The sequence below is a fragment of the Apostichopus japonicus genome, chromosome 16 (genome assembly GCF_037975245.1).
Source record: "Apostichopus japonicus isolate 1M-3 chromosome 16, ASM3797524v1, whole genome shotgun sequence".
In the NCBI taxonomy this organism is placed as follows: Eukaryota; Metazoa; Echinodermata; class Holothuroidea; order Aspidochirotida; family Stichopodidae; genus Apostichopus; species Apostichopus japonicus.
The window spans coordinates 12626042-12651681 of NC_092576.1; the positions used below are offsets into that span (position 1 = coordinate 12626042).

The 25640-nt window shown below is 36.2% G+C and overlaps 1 protein-coding gene across 2 annotated transcripts in view; it reads left to right on the plus strand.

Moving 5' to 3' along the window:
• Nucleotides 1-25640, plus strand: part of LOC139983142 (uncharacterized) — a 78338-nt gene that overhangs the window by 42146 nt on the left and 10552 nt on the right. For both annotated transcript variants that reach the window (XM_071996519.1, XM_071996517.1), the window contains 4 exons: nucleotides 14372-14577; nucleotides 16584-16660; nucleotides 19715-19773; nucleotides 23322-23357. In XM_071996519.1, coding sequence (XP_071852620.1) covers nucleotides 14372-14577; nucleotides 16584-16660; nucleotides 19715-19773; nucleotides 23322-23357 — 378 coding nt within the window. The remainder of the gene's footprint in view (nucleotides 1-14371; nucleotides 14578-16583; nucleotides 16661-19714; nucleotides 19774-23321; nucleotides 23358-25640) is intronic.

Sequence of the window (25640 nt, forward strand, 5' to 3'; positions counted from 1 at the left end):
GTCCGTATAGGAAATTTTGAGCTGAGGTTATGAGTATGTTTTGAAGTGAATTTATTTTCACAAGAAATGTGAATTTCCAAATTCTGAACAAATAATGGGCTTAAACCTTGAAAAGTGGGGTTGACGGGTAATGTGGGCCGCAACGTAGGATCACCTACAAACTCAATGATCCATAGGTGATGCGATGAGGTCGAGCATGATGTTTGACTGGTGACAATCTTCGAAAAGGTTATGGATGGGAAAAAGAACTATTGGGAAATAGGCAAAATTTAGATCTGGTTGGTTATTTTTAAGCCCGCGAATTGCCATTTCCGGTGATCTGGGGGTTGGGGGTATCAAAACCAGTTTTTTTGTACGCTGCGCGCCAACTGATGGTGGCGCTCCGATAAGAACAGAACGGGTATGTTTTGAAGTGAATTTATTCACAAGAAATGTAAAGTTTCAAATTCTTAACAAATAATGGGTTAAAAACCTTGAGCATTGTGGCTGACGGGTATTGTGGGCAACGACGTAGAATCACCTACAAAAGCAATAATCCACACTCACCACCCCCCCCCCCTCCTGTTTTCTAACCACTTAAATATATTAATTATATCACTGCAAACATTGACTTGTGCCCGATAAATACTTTCTAGGCACCATATACCCTACACGAGTATAAAGAAAAATGCACACTGGCTGCTACTACACGTCCCTTCTTACCATTAAAACATTCTTTTTTTACCTCAACACTCCCCTCTGTACCCCCTATTATACCATAGCAAAATTTGAAGACGCTGTGGTATTCATATATGTAGTAGGTTACCATAAATAGTAAGTACGTGCTGAGAGAATTTTGTTCTACTTTGATCTGTTCATATAACTACATATGTCAGATAAAACATACAAAACACCCGTTACTTCACAAACAGGCTTTAAAACAAAGGTTGCATGAACCCCCAGGGGGTGCGTGAGTCCATCCCAGTGGGTTGTGAGACGTTTCTGAAAGACAGAACTAAATTACTTTTTGTTGAACTAAAATCTAATATATCATATAATTTAGTAATGTACATAGGTCGTAACTATCGACAAACTCTTTTCGCGTTCCATACGCATATGTTGCCATAGTAGTGCCATACCGTGCATGTGATAAATAACTTAATTATGTAACGGACACAGGCCGCATGACTTTTGTGAAGTTGGTGTACGCATGACAGTATATGGTGAAGATAAAGATCTGATCTGATATTGAAGTTTTCAAATAAAAATGTGTTCATCTTGCTTGTTATTTTCTACTGCAATATGAATTGGATCTTTTATGAAGTACTGTGATGCGTATTATAGTATAATAGTGACTCAATCCGTGTCTCGAAGAGTTGGGGGTTCGTGGACAACTCTGACATCACAGGGGATTCGTGGGGGGGGGGATAAAGTTAGTATGACACAATGTATTTGTGTCAGCTTATATTACGTAATTGTATACATGCATTGGGGCGAAGTTGAATTAGGTCTGAACTGTATAGTCGTAACTGTCGACATGTAGAGTGACCATTCCCTACGTGAGGAAAACATATACATCATAGCATTTGTAGGTTTGCGACACCAACGCCAGTCACTCAGAAATAAACACACTAGAAGTGATTTTTGTTAGTTAAGTGTAAGTGTTTCAAAGAACTAGATAACTCGTTTTTGTAGCTTTATACTCAAAGCCATATTCAGTACAAAGCTGCAGTTCGCTCTTATCACAAAATGTTTTGTGAGTAGTACTTTGCCCATTGTGTTGCTGAACAATACGCAGGGGGACGAATTGATTCTATCCGGATTTTTCTGATGAAATTAGATTATGTTGAACTAAAATATGTGTACAGGTTTAGATGCCGACTTAAAAAATTGTTGTGAGGAAAACCAGAATGACATTGGGCAAAAATAAAAATGATTTTGAATCACCCCATTGCTCCCTTTGCCTTCTATGATGTAAAACATGCTTTGTCAATTTGCAGAAAGAAATCCAAAAACACATTATGTCAAATAAATGAGATATAAACTTGCAAATTACAAACAGTAACGGATGATGTGGAATAATGTCATAAAAACTGTAACAGAAACAATTGTAAGAAACAATCATCTCATCGATCCAATTCTGAAAGTGAGAACTGTACCCCCCCCCCCCCTAACACCATCCTCCCATTGTACGACAAAACAATACCCTTACTTTTACATAGTTACTCTATCAGAATTATATTAATTTAAATATACTTTTATTTTGTTAGTCTTGGCAGCTGACAATTTGCTCAACATTCCTGATGTTTTATGTACAGTTCTAGAAGTGTGACATTGTTAAACCCTGTATGACCTTGTTAGAAGTGAGCCACACTTGTACAGCAACTAAAGATGAGCTTTTAATTCTCACCGCTTCCTGATCTATCCATGGTAACTAGATATGTAAAGGAAAGAAAATGAAGCTAAACAAGTTTATATTCAATCAATATACCAAAAGGGTTCAGAAAAAAGCAAAGAATAATTTCTGAGGGGCGAGTTATATTAAGTAATACAGAAAATGATACAGGTGGTATGAAGTAGCACAAACACTGTAAATCCAAAGGAAATTGTAAAATTTTAACATAGAATGGACAAAATAATTAAAGAAATGTATGCTGTATTTTTTTTACAGGGGGAGGCGTATATATGATATTCATGTGTTTCCAAGTAAGTAAGTGAAGGATGTTGAATATAAGCTATGCTGGTACCATGACTTGCAAAATGGTGCCAGGTCATCTTAAGAAGGGTAGACATTGTAAAATAGCTTTACAAGAGTACAATCTACCCTCCACCACCCTCCCCTTTCCACCTAACACATATCACAATCAACAGGAACTGAACTCAAAGTCCTAGTCTCTTACTAGACTACAATAACAAGAACTAACGAGGATTGACAACACAGAAAGAAATATGAAGCTATCCACCCAAAGACTCTGAGGGACCAGCATTTTCCATCAAGTAGATTGGCAATGTCAGTGTGCGGACGGCAATTAAAATCCCCTGATAGACTTACGGTAACATATATTTATTTATGTATTAATATAGTAGCAAATTTAAAGACATGGGTATCCGATGACTGTAACTTATTGGCTACCCTACACGATTTTTCTCACATATGAACTAGCTATATGTATAACACAGTTGTATGTAACTGATTGCTCTTAACAAGAGTATGTAACTTTAGTGCCAGAAATATAGAATTCACTATTTATCACTTTAGCATATGAAGTTTAAAGTTAGAAAGTGCTTTAGATGTACACAGCAGAACCCATTACCATTTAGCAACATAACTATGGAGTTTTTAGTTTTATAATGAAACTCATGATATCATTGATGCTTGTCTAACTGGCTTTTACTTTCACTGAGTTGTGCAGTGTTGAAAATATTGGTCTCATGCGAGCGAGGCAAAAAATCATGACACATGTGTAAATTCTTTTATCAGTTATAGATCTATAATGGTCCATAGAGGTCAACAGGTAACCAGATTGCATAAGGGCAACCTGGCTAGTAAGGGTAATATTTAAATTGATTTGCTTGTTTTCAGACTTTGTGACAACTACGATTACTTCAGACTTTGTGACAACTATGATTACTTCTTATTCACGGTTAGGTCAGTTTCATATAACGGATGATAAATGGGGAGTGGGGCTGTGGGCAAGTGTTTTGTTGGCTCCCAGTATCTATTACCTACATCAGGTGAATAATGTATTCACGGTTTAATGATATAAGTACAAAGAGACATTAAAAAGGTTGATAAATATCAGTATGTTTTAATGATAGCTAGCTAATGTCTACGTTGACCTGCTGTCAACCATATGATCTGTGATATCATAAACATTTGTTTAAATAGGACAAGTAGAAATCTTCTTTTCTTTGTGCTATAAGAATAGCAATGTCTATGTACCTGCATGGTAACTCAACATGCTTATAATAAGTTGAGGTTGATATGTAACAGCATGTCAGAAAACCTTGAGAGTAATCCACAAGAGGTTACTGTAATTGCAAGGGTACATATGTGTAGCCACCTTTCACGGTGAGCAAGTTTTTGTCCAAATTTCAGGAGCTAGAGGCTTATGGCCTAATTGCCACCTTATTATTTCATGTCACAAAATTGGCTCAACCTTAGGAACTTGACCACCTTGTTGTAGTAGAAGGGGTAAATCTTATGTTGTCTAGAGGAGGGTGAAGGGGAGGGCTGTCCCTACTCTTTAAGATATTTGTAAAAATAAATGGTACTTAGAGGCAAAACAGGTGATATGTTTCTTCACACTTGAAACAATGTTGAAGATTTATCAACTGTGTATGTTGTACTGCATGTTGTATCTTTAAATACTGCACTTCAGAATTTTCTTGTAAAGGTAGTCTCTCAACAAGTGAGAGATCACCCCCTTACTCCTTGATTTTATTATTGGGGTTTAGAGTACCAACCAATAATACATTTTTGCCACCCTGCTACCCTCTCTCTCAATTTGAATTTGTGTCCTTGTTTTTTTTTTTGGGGGGGGGAGGGGGGATACATGAATTCTAGTCTACATCTATTCTAGGAAGGGGTTCATCATCATTACAACTACATTTTGTGTAATACAATTTTAATTCTTGCCAATGCATACAACATTATGTATCTGCAATTTAACACAATTTCCTGCAAGCAGAGTTAAAGAAAGAGTTAAAGAGTAAAATGTTATTCAAGTCCACCTAAAATAGCGTTGGCATGGCACATCATGGCTTCTGGCATATTCAAAAATTATTGAAAATCTATTACTACTGCCAATACTAGTTATATCCAGATGTAAGATCTAAAGATGCAAATTACCGGTAGCAGATGCCGGGAGAATCCCTAATTCATTCTTTCTCATCTGAGTTTATTGTATTAATGAGTCAAAACAACACCAAAATTACAGATGACAAAACACGTATACCTTCAAAGACTTGATACTTCATAGTTTCTCAATTTCTATCACATCCCTGATATCCAAGGTACAAAATGTAATAAACTTAGCTTTCCTCGCATGTGGGCAATCTTTATATTCTACAGAAGTCTTCTTATGAACTGTTAATTTAGGTATCCATCGGTACCTGTCTCAACTGTGTCGAATTCTTCTCTCCACCACTGCATACTACAATATATTCATTGTTTTTGATCAATTGTGTTAGCTCTACAATTAAAAAAGTGGAATATTTAAATAGGCATTTTATTTTATTTATAGCACTAATTAGGCAAACTGTCTTCAACTACATATGGCCTGTGGATTTGATCAAAGGTATCCAACACAACCCATTACCATTTCACAAACTGACTGGTGAGAAATTATTATGTAAAGACTCGCCAGACTCTCATCAACAAAGGAAGTTATGTCATCAGTAATGTTCCTGCTTGACTTTTTCTTTCACTTTCTTGGAGGAAACGTACCAAAGAAATGTTGAAAACTGTATCAACTGGATGCCAAGGGAAAGTACAAAAAAATCAACTTTCCATTTAGTGGATTTATTAAGATTTATCAAGGTGAAAATTCATCAGGTCTGTGATCATTTTTGTAACAGACATTAATGTATTTCTTTGTGCTTTATTGATCTTGGGTTCTTGGTCTGACATAGATAAAGCACAGGACTAATATCATTATTCAAAACACCTTTTCCTAATCAACATAATTAGTTATTTACAAAACTAGTAGTCTTGCCTGATCAGCTCCATGTTACCTCCCAGGAGTTTTGAAGCACCCCCCACCCCCAAAACAAAATGTTGACATCTGCTGGAGTTTTTTCAACCAAATTTGCGAGCTATTTTCAATAGCATTACAATATAATGTAAATTTAGAAAGCACATGTGCTTGAGTCTCCTGGAAATATCTCTTAAATATAGCCAGTATTATAATTGAAGTGCAAATAATGTTCATCTTAGACAGCAGATATTATTCTATTGAACAATGGAAAGTAGAATTCTGTATTACTTTGTTTTTTACTTTTAACATGCATTGGGTCCAGAAGCTACATGCATGTCTTGAATGACTGACTGACAACAACATATATGCACAAATTACAGTAAACCAACCAAAAACTTCTTTTGCAATGCCTTAGTATATAGCTCATCGGCAAATGGCATACGACTAATCAATTTTCTTGAGTTTTGGATGCACTGGCAAGGGAAGGGTACGAAAGTTTAGGATGGAAAAGGAAAAATGTTTCCTGTTATTCAGTTTACATTTTATTAAACAAAGAATTAATCGTGACATACGTAACATATAGCAAGTGAAGCACATATGCTTCATACATTGTGATCACAGTAAAAGAATAGAATCACTTGCTGAGGCAATTTTACAGGGTGTTATTCACTCTTACAAATAGTAAAAAACTCACGTAATGCACGTTTCCATTGAAACAGAATGATTGAGAAGTATGTCACATATTGAATTATTAATAAATGACTTAGCCTTGGCAAATCTAGGGTTTATATTAAAAGAAAGTAATCGCAACTATTATTTTGTATAAATAAGGCTGACAATACAGAGGAGTGTGGTTGCACTGTAAAGACCGATTACTAGCCATACATTCTACTCAACACTACGACGCTCTGACAAATTGGAAGGGACCAAGTCATCTGAATAATTTATGATGCATACAAAACAAAAAATGGACCCAGTTTATTTAACATGTACACCTCTTTGTGTACATTGACACATTGGTAAGCAATTTAATGTATGATATGCAGAACCTAATATCAAATATGTTGTTTGTATGTCAGATTGAGGCCTTGATCTTTCTTTAGGCCTTTAGGGAATTTGTTGATTAGGCAAGTTTCTAAACAATTAATGTTCCACCAGGAATAGGCAGTAACAAATCACTTTCTACCCAGATTCAAATAAAATTTAAACCACAACCCAGCTGACCTGTCCTGCTATTATACACTTATCATACACTTACCATTAACATCAGCATATTGTAAACCATTCTGTACAAGATATGCATCGTGTGACCCCCAAGATCGTCTGATTAATCCATATTTACCTATTGAGAAGAACAAGACAAACGCATTAAGAATCAGATGTCACTAATTCCATATTGAGAATATCAGAACTAGATGCATTCATGTAAAGGAAAAAAAAACTTGTTATTGATTTTGCCTTTTTACCATTTACTCGACAGTTATTCATTGCTCACAGAGATATATATTCTTAAATGACTTGGTGTCCCTTAAAAAACTCAACAATTGCAGATTTTGATTTTCAAGTTGAATAATTTTTGAAAATGTATCCATAAATAAAACAATAGGATAAACTTGGTAACATGTTTGCAATATTTTGGATAATACTAAACTGTTCAGCACACTTTCTGGTTTGGTGATTTAAACATGATTGGTTCAGCAGACCAATGAGGTTGTTCATCTTTGTTTTAACACCGATTTTTTACCAACATTGAATTGAATTTGAATAGTTTTTGTCAAACAATCGGTATACCAGTGTGAAGCAGAGGCTGCTCTAAAACATAAATTGTATTGTCTTTGCTTTCACAAATTTCCCAGTAACTTCATTTTTACCTTTGCCAGTAGACATCAAGCTGATCCCCCCCCCCCCCCCCGCCTTCTCCCTCCTTCTACCTTCCTCATACGCACACATATGACATAATAACTGAATTACAGACTAATTTTAACATAAGAGAATACAAAATGACATAACATGCTGAATCCTACAAGAACTTATCATATTGTGTTGTATGATATTTTGTGATATAACCATTACATGTTGCTAGTCGTAGTGCAATACTCAATACATATCACTATCCATGACAACTATTTAATATGAATGGATGGGTGAACCTTGTCACATAATATCCACTCAACATGGAGATGGTGGCAATAGAAAGCCTTCATTTGTATTAGATGCTCACATGAGAATGAAACTGTTTCATAATGAATTAATGGATGCCAGATGAACATTAAATTGGTCAGATTTGAATGATTAGAGATGTAATATGCTATAATATGGAAATTGCATGAGAATTTCCTCCTCTTGAAAATTTACAATTATGGTGCAATTTGTACAGATGATGCTAAAATTAGAGAAACACTGAACAAAGGAGGTCCCACAGAATTCCCCAGTCTAAGACACATAACTCAAAAGTATTCAAAATGAGATTGTTCATATATTATATCTTTTTTTTTTTGCAGTGATTGGATTTGATATGGGGAGGGCGGCTGGATAAGGGACTTTCTGGTGGGGAAATCTCTCTTGAGAGATCATCTGATAAATTATGGAGTAAAATTATCCACTTAAACATTTGCATTTCATGGAGGAGGGGAGGGTTGGGTGTGTGGGTGGGGTAAAATTCAGGTGGTGAACCATTGTAATCATTACCATGCCAATGTAAACCGTACACACTTCTTTCAATAGCTGTAATCCGCACATGAAACTGACAAATACCTAAAAAGGCTCATCTCAGTTCAACTGATAATGAGAACAAACAAAATGCATTTGGTTATCAGTTATAATGTTATTTTTCAATTAAATTGTCATCACCCAGTCTGCAAGTAGCATAATTCTATCATGTAACACTGTCAATCACATAGAAATAAAATTGCTATTATAAACACATACTACTGTAGTTACAAATATGTATGTATGTATGTATGTATGTATGTATGTATGTATGTATGTATGTATGTATGTATGTATGTATGTATGTATGTATGTATGTATGTATGTATGTATGTATGTATGTATGTATGTATGTATGTATGCCTGTATGTATGTATGTATGTATGTATGTATGTATGTATGTATGTATGTATGTATGTATGTATGTATGTATGTATGTATGTATGTATGTATGTATGTATGTATGTATGTATGTATGTATGTATGTATGTATGTATGTATGTATGTATGTATGTATGTATGTATGTATGTATGCGTGTATGTATGTATGTATATTAAATCCTCCTGCAAGCAGGAACTCGCGAAGAAGCCTCATTGGCTTATCAAAGCCGCAAGCTGACCGAAGTCAGTCTCTTACATTCATATTTAACGTCCATGATTATGAATTGTTAATTGTCAACAACTTTGTAACTGGACGACAAACATTAATCTGGGAGTGACTCGAACCGGGGACCTTATGATTGGAAGGCACCGGCGTTAATCACTGAGCTAAACATCCGACGAAATAAAAAATACAAAGTAAAGTTAGTAAAAGATGTGAGATGTCTTCTTATTTTAAATACTATATTGAAATGATATCTGCAACTCAGTTATAAATATAATAACATTTTAAATACACAAATGCAATAATAACACCAATCTATAGACTGTACAAGATGAGTCCAAGGTCTCATAATGCTTCCCACGGTGAATATACAGCTCTGCTAATACAAAAATAATTGAAAAAATAAACAAACATAAATTTGAAATTGAGAAAAGCAGTGAATCTTCAGTCAAATGGTATGTGATACCGCTAGCAATCAACAGTATACTTGATATTCAATTAAGAAACAAGAGTTATTATGATACAGCCCTGGAAATAGAATGGTGCATGCAGAACACATGATGCAGGATTCTGGTCACATAATCTAGGAACCAATGGTTCACTGTACTGTCTATAAGTTGATGAATGTGTAGAACTTCTGAAATGCTGACACTGTACTATCATTGATTGAGTAAAAGTACATATTTTTATATTTACAGACTTCAATATACACTATTAGTTCATTACTTTTGTTCTGTGCAGTCCTGCTGTGAGGGGGGGGGGGTGCGAGTAGGGAGGGGGGCAACAAAATTCAGTTGAGTGACTAGTGAAATATGTAATACAAAATATTATACTTTAACTTCGGATAAAAAAGTGCTTAACAAAGTGGGTCTGGTGACACAATTGTGTATGGCACTGTGCCTGGCTCTTAATGTCACTGGTTTTGTGTTCACCTTACTTGAATAATGCTTTCTTTAGCCTCACAAGATGCAACTGTGCATAGTAGAACTATTGTGCGGCACTTTAACATGAGTTTGGAGAAAAATATCAAAGATTTAAAGGAAAGGCAAACCCAACCACCATCTTGAGCTGATTTGATAGACATGGTAAATATCAAAGGTGGAGGTGATTTGTATTTTACTTTCTAATTACTTTTTAAATCATATTTTCAATAGTTAAGCAAATGCTTAAAACAGGCATCTCTACTGTACTGCAAAAAACCTACCAGAGGTTGTTGAAACATTACCATCACTATTCTACACTAACCGTTAATATTATTACCATCACATGGAGGAAATATCAGATAATGAACCATTCTTTTTAGGTGGAGTTTATGATCACCTAATAACTGGCTTCATGATAATTCAAGTCAACCTAATGATGAGAATAGTAAATGATGTGAATGAGAATTCAGTTTTAATGATATTAGATATTTAGAATGTCGGTCAGAAATATATATGTGCATGTCTATGGATAACTATCCTGCATACATGGACATTCACACACAAACATTTCCAGAGGAATGAAAGTACCCTTCAGTTACAATAACAATGTAAGCGTCAATATAATTTTCCAGTAAACAAACAAACAAACTTGAACTGGATTATCAGGTGTCTGTTTTCACTTTTCTCTGATAGTGGATACCAGTTCTTCCATACTGTTTGTGTCACATGCCCTATAAATGTTGATATCTGTATATTTTAACAACTGGTACAAACAAATAATATTTGCAATGTAGTGTCTGCTATAATTAACTTAATTAAAAGACTTAATAATTATATAAAATGAATGTTTACCGGTGAATACATGTACAGTGTGTACTGAACATGTTCACATGTACAGTACACTGAACATGTATGCACTGGTTCACATTCATTTTATATTCTGATATAGGGTTGGATAGAGGATGTGAGTAAGGAGGGGGAGGGGGGGGGGGCTACATGCATACAGACAATTTGAAGCAGAAGATTACCATAACAAAGTAGTATACCTTGAATGCATGTGTTATATGTAGTCTCTTTGCAGTAAAAGTCAGTCACATATTGTATGTATATAAAAATAAATCACTAAGGTGGATCAACGTCCCCAATATGGAGTCAAACAACCATCTACTCTACAGTACTGTACTGTGCAGTACTTTTACAACTAATGTATCACTCAATCACTATGACCATTGCAAAGGTTCATTTAAATTCACTAAGAGAGAGAGAGAAGGAAAGAAAGAAAGAAATGAAGAAGGTCCCATAATCAATATTGAACAATGCAGTTTATTAACTTGAAATTGCCAAAGGTTGATTTGTGTACAAATAAAGTCAATTTTAAATTTTCAACTTTGTGTCTTCCTACAAAAAAGGTGTCTGTGTTTCAGAATGATTTGATTCAGCATAATTTATTTATTGCTTATAGGAAAAAGTGTCATGAGAAGACTAATTCAAAGTTGAAATTATATTAAAATAGTCGGAAAGAGGATCTTGAAACTATTGAAAATAATTACCATAACCACTTCCTATATGCCATTTTTTGGAGATATCATTAAAGCAAATTAAATCTAAAACATGCCTTTGTTTGTGAATATAGAGCTCACGCAAAGTAGGGCCAGAAAAGTCCCCGTATCTCATTTTCTGCCATTTTAATTATTTGTTACGAAAAATGAGAACGTACCTTGTCCTAAAAATTAGCGAAATTAGAAGACTGGTCACATGTCTTCCACAATATCTGCATATCAGACATAAAATACTTTCAATCAATAGTCATAAACCAAATTGACCCGTTGACCTCCTCGAAGATTAAACACATTATGAGGTTCAAAGCACTTATTAATATTAATCCGACGTCTGCCATCTTCAATCAGCTGGTTAGCCGAACGACGGGACCAATTGGTTCAGTTGTCAATCCAATGCATATGCGGACGGCCTGGTTTGCGTTTGCAGCCGTAGTTAGACCTTTACACCGCACAGCGTGTCCATACCACTTTGCTTAACGTTGAAGAACATTTTCAGAAGAGAACAACCAACGTCCTGCAATATTTGTGTTCAATTCATCATTTGACACGTATCGTTCCAAGTTAGGCATTGCAAACGGCGCCATATTTCTCTGCCCAAAGCATCAAGGCGATGCATGTCAGCCACTATCATGGTCCAAGTGCTACAGCTGCAAATTGACGTGATGCCACCAAAGCCTTAGTCAGGTGGAGTTTGACATCCATGGAAATATGATTGACTTCAGATAAGTGCAATTGTTGAGAGTCACTTTTTTTCATGGCTACACGAGCACGGATCTCTCGGCTGTCGTTGAGATTGTAGGTGATATAGGTGCCAAGTTATTTGAACTCTGGTGTACGCTCCAAATGATTGCTCGTGTATGAGATGGTGTCATCAATTATAGAAGTTTGGATGATCATGTACTCTGTCTTGTGAGGATGAATTACCAGACCATAGTCATCAGCAATGTCGCCAAGAGTATTCAACATTTCTCCAGCATCAGCAGCAGAGAGTACCATCAAAACTAAGTCGTCTGCATAACGTTGTTCCTTTGTGGAAATTCCATCAACATTTGGGGCAGGCAGAAGTTTTGTGCGTTCGTCCCATTCACGCATTAACAACTACTACATTCAAAATACTTTACATTTATGCAAAAGATGCCTCCAAACTTGAGGGAAAATTTAGGGCTTTTATGATGCAACCTGAATTTGGTTGTTAGGCGTGGCTCTATCCTAGGAATCAAACAGTTTTAAAAAGCCGAATTTCATCCTTTGAGACGTGGCAATACACCATATCAGTTTCAGGCGATTCTAAGAGGGTTGACTTTTGAATCGACCCAAAAAATATGTTAACTTGGTATGGATTGACCCATTTAGCTCTCAAATATACAAGGAAGATATGTCACCACATGATATCAATAAAGCGTGGCAGGGGAATTTAACCTCCTCAACCATGCTTGTCACATCACCACCCCCACCCCTTCAGTCGGCTCCGGTATAACAAAGCACACACCCAAGGCACATAAGAAAGCATTAATATTACTTTCTTACTTAGTAATCTTCTGGACATATTATTTGCATAAACATATAAACATACGGCTCTGGCCACCAGAAAATAAAATCTGAATTATATTCCTTTCAATATCCTGAATAAAACCGGTTAAGCACGCAAACAACGTATTTAAACACCAGCTCTGTTTATTAACTAATACACCAGTAATACCTTAGCAAACGACTTTGAAGTGACCTTCAGGGTGCATATTGGTATAACTGCTACTGCTACGACACTACGAATTTCCCTCTGATATATTGGTCATTTGATAAATTTTCGTCGAAGTCGATCCGTTTAAAGGAATGGATGGTCAAACTTTCTATACAGCCCCTCCATGAATGTACGTATACACACGATAAGGAACATAACCAAATTGGCCAAACAATTACTTCCTTCTATGGTTATCCCAGCCCATGTACTGTAGTGTATCAAAGTGATCAGAACCGGATATATACGGCATATACGGCTCTGAAAGTGATGTTGGAATAGCGTCCTCTATTTGAAAGGATTGTGCGTTATGTAAGTGAAGGTGTTTTAGCCAAATCTGATTCAATCTTCACTAAGATCTTGTCTAAGCGAGAAGAACACTACAATTACCTACTGGGGAGGTGTGAGGGTGGGGAAGGGGGCGGCTTCAAAATATCCACTTTGGTAGATGTTACCGTGACCCAAATGGGACATAAGACATTTCAACCTATTCATCTCGAAATGTTGATTACTCTATCTCAAAAGTTTGCTTTAATTCCCAAGTTTCCATTATTTTCTGTGAATTTCGACCTTTTTATCCAAAAGCTGTTAATATTTTCTTCTTCAACATTATCTTGAAATTGCCACCATATATTTATACAAAATTCCTGCCTTTTCATCTGAATATAGTTGAACTATTTTATGAAATGATATATACACGCTTCTTGTTATTATTATATTATGACTTAGAGTGGATGTTTATGAGAGGATTTGACGTACACAAACTCTTTAATTCGTTATACTTTGCGGCAAAATTACGACTTCGGATGTCAAACATTTCCGTTCTATTAATGTATTCCTATTTTTAAATAAACACGACCTAAATCAATAAAACTAATCTTTTAAATCCTGCATTACCGATTTATTTTTCTCTAATCGTAACATTTTTTATGTTTGTACTTGACTCCCCTTAAAATCACTCTCTTATTTCCGTTCCATTAATATATTCCTATTTTTAAATAAACACGACCTAAATGCCCTAGTATATTGCTTTACTTTCCTCACCATAAAATTTCGTTATTTGTATTATTTATAGTATGATAATAATTATTCTAATTATAACCCAATCCAATCTATTTATCTCTATCTACTCTATTATCAGTAATTCGATTCGTTCATTCTAGATTCCTATCTCATGTGTGGATCTTTGGGAGTGCTCTCCTAGAGTTGATGAGTCTGGTCTGAACCTTATCCTTGAGTCTGGTCTCTCTCTCTCTATCCTGAGTTCTCTCCAGGAGCTGCAGATCGATGACGACAGGAGACTAACTAATGAAGAGTTGGCGGCCATCTTGTCTTACTCCTCACAGTGTACAAGCTTGCAGGAGCTGATGTAAGTGTTCCGGTGTACATGTCAGAATCATCATAACAGTTAAACAGGGAATTAATTTAATTCATTACGTTGGCAATATTAAACTAACGATAGATAATGTAAAGTCTGCTGTATTTTACTGTCAAGGATTGGATATATCTAGTTTAGTTTGATTTATTTTAATAATTAGGTCATCGAGAAAGAAATTATGTAGGATGACATGATAAATAAAACAAAATATAAATGATGAATATGGAATATTTTAAGACGGTGTTGGTAAGATAGGTTTGAAGGGGTGGGTGTGGGTTGTTGAAAACGTTCTTTGTTTAGATAGTTGTTACAGTTTAAGTAAGACATGGGTTTTACAATGACAGTAATGTTTATTAGGATCTAACAAGATTCAAAAGGTAGGTGGATTTTAATATTTCTAGTGAGTATAATGATTATTCTAAAATATTTTTTTTTAGAATGTTATAAGTAATAAATGTAACTTTTAAAGGTGAAACCTCCAAAACAATTGCTATTTACTTATATACATGGTATTTAAGAAATGTATTTTATCATTTTCAAATTAAAAATATATGAATGATGACATTAAAAAATAGCAAGAACTTAAAAATGTATCGTTAAAAACCTTAGAAATAGTGGTCAAATTATGGTACTCTAGCAAAACTGAAATATATACCAAACAAGCAAACAGTAAAGACAGTTTTAGTTGTCACAGTTTCAAAAATAGTTACTCAAATTAAGTTAATATATGACAATTAAACCAATACCCTAATTGTAACTAAGTTATTTATAAAGTTCACCTGTTTTTTTTTACACCATTAATATCATTTAAGGCAAATCTGCATCTCATAAATTCCTGCAGTAAAAATATCATCCACTCAGACATACATCAACTTCTTCTTTATATTTGGAAGTACAATGTCATGCCAGATTAGTTCAAGTAATGTTTCATTTCACTCACTATTGTAAAGAATAAGTAAAACAAAGTTGGGACATCGTGAGCTTCATGTATTTAAAAATCATAAATTCATTAAAAAAAAGTCATTAAAACAACCATGTTGTAATCGCCATACTTAAAATTACTTCATACTTGAATCGATCATGGAATCCCTACATTTTCCTAAACAATATAATGACGTTGCCCCCCCCCCCCCCCACTCCCCTGCCCCTTCACGTATAGGTCATTCCAACACCGGTTTCACTCAATACATTCCCGACATCTTCCATTTACCAATCCATTGTTACCATACTTACCCCCTTCAACGTACCATCAATACCATCTTGGTTCTTTGCAGTTTCCCTTTTTTAATTCATGTTTACCCTCCCACCCTAACCCTATCATGACCCTGTTTGTTCCTGTCACCGAGCTGTTTGATTTTACTATTTCCAGCTCCATTTTCAATTACTTGTGTTTTCTTTGTTTCTTCATGTCCACTGTTTCCTTTACATAGGCCTACCAAGAATATATTGTAGTTTTAGACAGAGACGTAAACCTCGCTAAAACTTTAATATATATATTTTTTCTCAGACAACACTCAGGAATCAAATAGGTTACATAACGCCATAAATTACTCATACAGCCAGACAAACTGAATATTTTCATTTAAATAAGCCGCTGATCTTCTGGCCTTGATTTGCCCCACAAATAAATCCTCGTAAAGAGTTTCTCCTTTCCGGCCTTACCATTTACACCTTAATGTAATCAGTGACGTCTTCAACTGATAGCTGACGTGTTACTAACAACATATATTTAAGTCGCCCTCCCTCGGCGCCCCCTCCCCCCCCCCCTTGTACAAGGAACCTGTATTACTATGTTTGTTGTGTACAATTGTGTATTTCTACATGTTTGAACAACTTTAAATTAATTGTAAAGTTAAACATTTAAACAATTTAGCTAATTCTGATAATGTGAACGGAAATATATTTTAACAGTTACCTATCAATCACATACACTTACATACATCATTCCTCTACGTCTTCCTCATCTTACACGATGATTACTCTACTTCTATCCATAGGTTTCAACTCTACAATCTACCAGACATTATTCCGGTTGGATCCATTCCAGCTTCCATGAAGTCAAGAAATGTGAAAGGTATAGTCACAATGACGTCATAATGTACACATTTAAATTACTTAATATTTATTTCAAGGCTTTACCAACTATGTGAATGTCTTTTGTCTTGTTGATTCACATACAAGAGAATAAAGAATCAGCAACACATGAATGTCATTTTGTATGAAGGAGAATTTAAGAACAGAGTCTTGTGATGGTAAACAACGAATCTAATAATATAATTATAACAATATTCAATATTGCTCAGCTTGGTTGATTTAAGAGATAAGCCATATTGCTTCAAAAAAGTACAATCTACATGTATTGGCAAACATTAACATTCATGCATTATTTGCCTAGAAGAAAATAAAAATAAAATAAACCTGTTAGCAAACTACTTGTCCACTAGAGAGCCTGTGTAGGAAAATGTGTAAAAGTAAGTTGGCCTGACGTTTCTATCCTAGCAGGATCTTCTTCAAAGGCTAAATGACCAGTAACAGTAACAGAAAAGACAAAACAAGCACATAATACATATAGGTTATTGAGCATGGTGAACACAAAGAGAGAGATGTAAGGGGATTAGTAGACAAGGATGGAGAGAAGAAAGAAAGAACCAACAGGGCATGAGGAGATGTAGGAGATAAACAGGGGAGGAACAGAGAGAGGATTAAGGGAAGGGGGTAGGGAAAAAACTAGAGAAGGACAAAGACAGAAATGTGTGGAGAAAAAAGGGTGGAAGAGAGCTATGAGAAGAGGAGTGATGCGGTGGGGGAAAAGGAGAGAAGGAGGGGGGGGGGGGGTGACAAAAGAAAAGTAAGTCATGTCCTTCCTGAATGTTGAGACCATGAGGTTGAATGGTGCGGAGTCAGTGCATCCACAGCCTCTCTCTGCTGATTCGTATTAGGTCAGGACGGCTACCTAAGGATGCAATCCCCTGTAGGGACATGTCGTTAATGGTATGGTTGGGAAGGTTAAAGTGATCTCCAACTGGGGTCTCAGTCTTCAGGGAGCTGTACTGAGCATGCGTTCTTCAAGGCTAGACATGAACAGGCAAGCAAAGAAAGGAGCCATCCTGGTACCGATGGCAGTCCCGTGTCTTTGAAGGTAATGCTTGTCCATAAACGTGAAGTTGTTTTTGGTGAGAACCTGTTGCATGAGAAATTTGATGTCAGAAATGGGTGGACAAGGGTGGACCTTCTTAGACAGGGCTGCAAATGTGGCTGCAATACCTTCAGCATGAGGGACGTTAGTGTAAAGAAAAGTGACGTCGACAGTACCGATGATGGCTGTACTAGGGATTTGGTTCTTGATATCTTCAAGTTTCCTGGCGAAATCTGGAGTGTAATGGATGCAAGAGTTCATCTGAGGAAGCGGGCCACAAACAAGGCTATCTTCTCGGTAGGGGACCCATTGCCTGAGATGATAGGCCTGCTAGAGTTACCAGGCTTGTACATTTTGGGCAAAAGATAAAACATGGCTGCCTTACAGTCTGAATGAGATAGGAAAGAAACAGCCTTCTTATAGATCTTGTCCGCTGGTACATATCAGTGATGGTCTGTTTTATCTGCTGGGAGAAAATATCTGTGGGATCAGAAAAAAGAAGAATGTAAATATCGCTGTTGGAGAGATGACGCATGGCTTCATTGATGTATCATGTCGATCTTGGATGACAACTGCAGAACCTTTGTCGGCTGGCTTGATGATAAAGAACAAATTATAGTATAAATAAAAAGTGGGTAATGATATTTGAGAAAGCATTAGAAATATACGTGAATTTAAAACCACATTTTATTTATTCTACAGAGGAAATTAAACACGGAGGTATACAAGTGATATGTCACTCATTCACTGTTCCAATTTATCAATTGAGAAAGCGACCTCATGGAAATATAAACATGGTTGTGGGTGTCACATCGTGCCACCCCCCTTCCCCAAAATATCAAAACTCGGTCTCAAATTGATGTATAATCGGTCGACAAAGTGAAGACAAATTCAGCGTGGTCGCACACTTACAAAAGTAAGAGTTATGATATAAAAACGAAGAGAAGGAAACACAATCGGTCTGTTTGTTACTACCTTATGTCTACATTTCCCCAGATTTGGATAATATTTGGTTAATAAAATGCAGCAGCTTACAGAGGCTGAATCATAACCAAAAAAAAACAGTTATTTCTAGCAGGTGGGTAGATCTGGACCGGTAAAACGGCTGGTTTGTAATAGAGTGCGTACTGTAACTATGATATCTTTGTAAGATATGCTGCAAAGTATAGGTCGCATTCAAAATTCGGAATCTGAATATGTAAACAATTAAAAACAAAGGGACGTTATGTCTATTCTATTTTCATCCAACAAGTATTGTAATTGTATACAATTGCTGCTGATATTTCTGTTCAGTTCATGTTGCAGTTTTGTCACGGCCTTTATTGATGATCTAAAGACAAACCACGATGTAAAACTTAATTCATATGAAGATTTCATCTGCATCAATATTTGTTCACATGTTTATGTTTGTCTCCGTCAACACATCTCTCGATACATAGTTTATAGGTTTCTTGAAACTTCTTAGAAGTTTGGACAGTGTTATCGTTCAGTGTTATAATTGCGTATGTCAAGTCATAATTACACGGTATTATATTATACAAACCTTTCTTCTCCTTTAGTCTTTATACAGTTGAAAACATACATACCTAAATAGGCGCCTGAAAAAAATGACACAACTGACATACTCTCAGGACATCGGGAATGTCATCACGTGATTATGACAATGATTTGTCTAGTCTTGTAGCTCCATTATTTAACTCAATAAAGTAATTTGAAATACATTGTACTTTTTTAATATTTTCAATATGTAAATTAGTGTCTTTCGTGGTCTGTGATGACGTCACTGATGTTGAGTGTTTTCTGATCAGTTCATCGTCTCATGGATTATTGTTCTTGATCTGAGTATCAAAAACTCGATTATCATGATTCTGTTTCTTGGTTTAGTCCAAGATTCGTTCCTATTTGAGTTGTTTCATATGTGTTATGTGGAATAATAAAAGTTAAGTATGCACTAATACTTTACATTAGTCTTTTTCATTTTATTCAATACAGTTTGGAATGCTAGGTTCATTTCTTCTCGTCGTCTGGATTTGCAGACCGGTCGATGGCAGGTAAGAGATAATTCACCTTTATGACAGCTATTGTTGTTAATAAAAGTCGTCCTCTGTCTTAACAATCACATTGATTATTAATATCAATATTGTAATACCATTTGTCGGTTAAATGTGCTAGATTGCTGTCACCATTTAAGCTGTAACAAACATCATAGATTTTGCCATTGTGCAAACTGGTTGGGTGGGAACGAGGAGGGGTGTAATCTGCATGAAATATATAATGTTTAATACACCTAGATCCCTTCTCTTCCTTCTACTGCAGAACGTCGGTCCAATTTACTTCCTACTGACCCTGAATGTAGCCCAGTGTTTCTATCATTACTCAAACAACTACTTTATAATTCAAACAATTCTCTTCGGGTATATATTAAGAACAATTGAAATATTCAGTTAGATTAAAGTATAAGGATCAAACCAATCGTCTTTTTAGCTTTACACCTTCATAACGTTCTTAGAAAAATGTTATATTGTTGATGATGTATTCCATTTTAAACTCTCAAACTCATTTTGGGGCAGCTGCACCATGAAAATGATAAAAGTATACTCAATGAGTCTGAATACTCGACTATAGTAGTTTCAGTTTGTAAAGATACAACGTTATCTTTTGCAACATTCAAGACAAACGGTTTTCAAATCGTTGTGCCAGAAAGGATAAAAACATTAAGGGATGGGAGCTGTAAAAAAAGAACAGAGGGATTGGGGGTGTTGAAAGCATTGTTTTCCTGATTATCATTGTGCAATATGTTGATGTGGATTATGAATGTACATCTAATGAGCTTGAAATTTGGATTCTGATGAAACAGCAGAATGTCATGAACAATCTCAGTTTTTTAATGTTCATTTAATTTCGGTGAAAATTGTAATCATAACACATACAAAAAATGTAACAGTCGCTTAACAGTCCTTTTAACCGACCTTGTAGCTTACTGTAACTGTCCTCGTATAACTGCCCCGTTTAGCTGCCACCGTATAGCTGCAGATTTGTAGAGGTGTCCCCGAATATCTGCCTACGTATATTAACTGCCCCTGTAAAGCTGCCCGTATTGCCGCCTCCGTATAGCTGCCCCATATAACTGCTACGTCTAGCTGCCCTCGTATAAGTGTACCTGTAAATATGCCCCAGTATAGCTGCCCCCGCTTAGATGCCGCCGTATTGCTGCCCCTGTATAGCTCCCAAAATAAATTCCCCGCATATGTAACATTTCGTATAATTGCCCCTATTTAATTGCCCCGTAAAGCTGCCCCGTAAAGCTGCCCCCATATAGCTTTCCTAATAGCTTCCCGTATATCTTCCCGCATAGCTTTCCGTATATCTGCCCCTGTATAACTGCCCCTATATAGTTGCCCCGTATTGCCGCCGATGTATAGCTGCCACGTACATTTGCCTCGTAAAGATGTCTGTCCCCGTAAAGCTGCCCCGTTTAGCTGCACCGTATAGCTTCCCCGTATAGCTGCTACGTCTAGTTGCCCACGTATAAGTGTACTTGTAAATGTGCCCCAGTAAAGCTACCACCGCTTATAGATGCCACCGTATTGCTGCCCCTGTATAGCCCCCAAAATAAATTTCCCGCATATGTTCCCCGTATAGCTTCCCCGTTTATCTGCCTCGTGTATTTGCCCCTATATATAGCTGCCCCGTTTTGTCGTCCCTGGAAAGCTGCCCCGTATAGCTTCTTCCGTGTATATTCCAGCGTATAACTGCCCCTTTATAATTACCCCGTAAAGCTATCCCGTAAAGCTGCACCCATATAGCTCACCTAATAGCTTCCCGTATATATTCCCGCATATATTCCCGTATATCTGCCTCCGTGTAACTGCCCCTATATAGTTGCCCCGTATTGCCGCCCCTGTATAGCTGCCCCGTATATTTACCCCGTAAAGCTGCCCCCGTAAAGCTGCCCTCGAAAAGCTGCCCCGTTTAGCTTCACCGTATAGCTTCCCCGTATATCTTCCCCTGCATAGCTTCCCCAAATATCTGCGACTGTATAGCTGCCCCGTAATGACGTACCTGTATAGCTGCCGCGGTCTAGCTGCCACGACTAGCTGCCCCCGTAGAACTGCCCCGTAAAGCTGCCCCGTAAAGATGTCCCCGTTTAGTTCCCCCGCTTAGCTGCCCCGTATAGCTGCCCCTATATAGATGCCCCTGTTTATCTGCCCCATATATCTTCCCTCGTATATCTGCCCCTGTATAACTGCCCCTATATGGCTGTCCCGTATTTTTGCGACGGTGTCAAGTACACTATTGTATATATGCAATTAAATAACTGTAATGAGGAACAACTCGTAATGTAAGGTATGGTGACCGATGAGATGCATCGCGATTCACTTAAGATTGTTGTTCTTTTTACATTTTTAAAATAATATTAGGAACTGGTTTTCATTGACTATCATTTATGTGTGGAGTGCATAGATAGTCGAAATTGCTTGCGAATATCAGACTCACCGTTCTCCAAAATGCAAGTGCTGGACATTTTGGCGATTAATATATGAAAGAAAGTTAAAGACTATCTTGAAATGCGCGAAACTCATACATTCCTTATTTGATAGAAACTATAGAAAAATCGTGCAAATATATTATGTTAGTGGCAACCGATTCGCTTTGTGGAGTAAATCATTATCGATGATTCGGTGAAGCTGTTCTTAAATCACTTTCCAAGCACATTTACACAATAAAACCATAATAAAGGTAAGTATGTGGTGGCAATTATCCAACTGCTTCGTTCTGTTGTCTAGATACCATGGTTACTAAAGAACCAGTTACGTATGTTGTGACGCTGTATGCGAACACAAAGTTCAAAAGATCACGCGCATGAATCTGAATTTGTTTCAAGATACTGCGTCACGGAATAAAGATTCTAAATCTTTCTCGTTTATTGCTTTCTGCATTTGTTAATAGCTTCCTAAATGTATAGTAGACTCTTCTTTGGAGAAGCTGGATGATCCGTTTACAGCAATGGTTGGATGACAATATTAACTGAACGGATGTAGCATTAATATAGCTGGGCTCGTTTACATGACAACTTAATCGCCACCAAATAGCTCTCAAACGTGTCAACCTGCAGACTGATGAATTATGATAACTTGGATAGATGCTTAAATTTATGAGAAACCTGTTTGCAGTTTTAACCAGCGTAGGAATTTTAAATAAGATCTTTCTCAAATATCATAACATATGTACCTGTATTTTGAATATTGCCCTCCTTTCCCTACTCGTCATCTCCTCTGGTTTCCATGGTATCCATCTGATCATCTCAGTGAGAGTTCATCATTATGACGTCACTCAGTGTCTAATGACGTCAATCAGTGTTAATTGACGAATATCAGACGTCTTTGTCTCTCTGCATATTACAGTGACGAGTCTGTCTCATATATTGACTTTAATGTGTTCAATGCAGATGTGCTTTTACCTGCCAGGAATAATTTACTGCCATATTTGTGAAGATATATCATTCTAACAATATGGTTTGCTTCGTCTTCAACTTGTTATATTTTTCTGCCGTACAATTTCAAAATATAATGAAAATAATAATTTTTCTTCCTTTCAGGCCTGTGACGTTGGAGGTAATCTACCAGGAGAAGAGGTAAGAGAGACTTAGATTCATGTTTATTAGTAACGGTAATTTAATAACACACGAGGATGTGTTAATTACTGTGGAACTAAGACAGACAGTATTATACCTTGTTTCTTATCAGGGAGGAAAGATTTATAACTGGCAAATAAAGAACAGGGATTATAGATAAGTCATTTACAAGTTTATATCTCGTAGTAATGATTATGAGTATTTCATTACACTATGCTGATGTACAGATCATAATTCGTTGCTAGTTAATACAGTATGAAAAAAGTAATTTTATAATTTCTTATAGTAAATCTTTTGATCATTCAGCTCTTTGCGAAACAAAGAATTTTCACAGGTTATTGACAGTTTAAAGGAACTGACCAACGAAAAAATCCTAAAAGTCACCTTTATTAACACATGAGAAAAACATAATATATTTACTTTATTAAATGTAAGAAGACGATTCAACAGTGTAACCGTAGTGTTACACTTGTCTCTACACATAAAGGACTAACTCTAGAAGGCTATACTTAAATTGCTCATAAATATCTACTCCAGTATTCTTTGATAACATAAAATCATTAGAATCATTCTCTGTGGTCGGGGAGGAGTTGAGGATGGTTTAAGAGGATCCAAGCTTCTCGCCGAAATTCGGTAAACGATGCAATACAGTTTGCATGTAAGCATCATCACATACCCGTCAGACAGGAACATATTAACTATTGAAATTAAAGATATAAACTGTTCCGCCATGTCGGTAAATGTAGGTGAGACTAGGAGCAAGGTGATTGACTGGGTTGTTAATGTATCCGCTTGGTTATAGCTTCTTAATATTCATTCCATTGTCGCATACATTAATAACTCGAAGCAAACTGTTATTATATGAGATATAAGCTTAGGAAACTTTAAACAAAATTAACACTTGATGTTTTAGTGTGTGATTGATGACGTCACATCGTAATCCCTTACAGAGTAATTAAATGGAGGTGCAATTCCAAGTCCAATTCGCGTCACTTGATATAAATGACATGACAACAATTGTGTAGGTAGCTAACAAACTAAAATGCTTTGAAATAAACCTGCATGCATGTATGAGAGTTGGCTCTCTGCCAACATGAAAGTTAAAAAACAATCATTGAGCGCTATATTATTCAAATGTGTGTCAGTTCAAAGCCTCAAGTAAGATTTCAAGAAGGTATACGCTGGTTCATATCTCAATTAATTGACTGTTGTTTATCACAACATGTTAAAGTTATTGTTTCTTACGATCGTTTTCAGTCGCTGTATTTCAATATTAAAGCCAATTTCTGAATAGTATTCCAACTTTTACGAATGTTAGTCAAAAATGGGTACCAAGGAATTACAATAAACCATATTTTTTGGCCGTGAACATGAAATTATATTTTTGAATACTTCATAAAACATTAATCTTTAACATGTCGTTCTTACTTTTGTTTAATTTATATGTGGTGAAAACCTGATTAATCTATCTAACAAATAATGTTCTTACAGGCGTATATTAATGAATTATGTCAACGTTTGTCCAGAATGAACATAAGAGCTGATTTCAAGGCACGTTTTATCTATCTTACTAGGGCCCGTTTAAAATATTTTCAAATACGACGGTAGCTTAAACGTGTAGCTAGGGCGTAGTGATGATAATTGTAAATTTGATTGTGTATACGAAATAGTACTACGAGAAATCGGGTTTGTACTCACTATACAAGTGACTGATAAGTTGTCGAGATGAAGTATTTCTCCTGAAAGGCAAAACACTAGCGGCTCGTAGTTCCATTGTTTCAAGGCGGAGGGAGGGAGGACTCGTCCGACGAAATTGTTTAAAACTAGAGTATGTAACCCAAGTTGGATGAAGATGTAAATTAACCCAACCCTCTTCATGAACGTTTTTGTTCCACCAAGTTTCTTCGCCGGCAATTTAGAAGTTACTCATAGTTTAAGAGTTGTAGTACATCTTGCTAAATTACGTCTGTAGACATATTGGACATAAGTATAAGATGTAACCATGGAGATGCAGGGAACAATCTTAACTAATAACCTAGATATATAGCTATGTTTATGTCAATGGTTAAACGAAGCAATTGAGCATTAAACCCGTCAAAACGTTCAAAACATTTCTTAAACATCGGCCAATTTCACCCTTTAACGTTCGGATTGAATTTCATTTGAATTAAGAATCGCTATACTGATACTGTACAGAGAAATTAACAATATGGTGAGACATGAACAGTAGGTAATTCGTGTTTTATGACATATTCATTCAGTTGTTTCAGAATAGAGTCATCA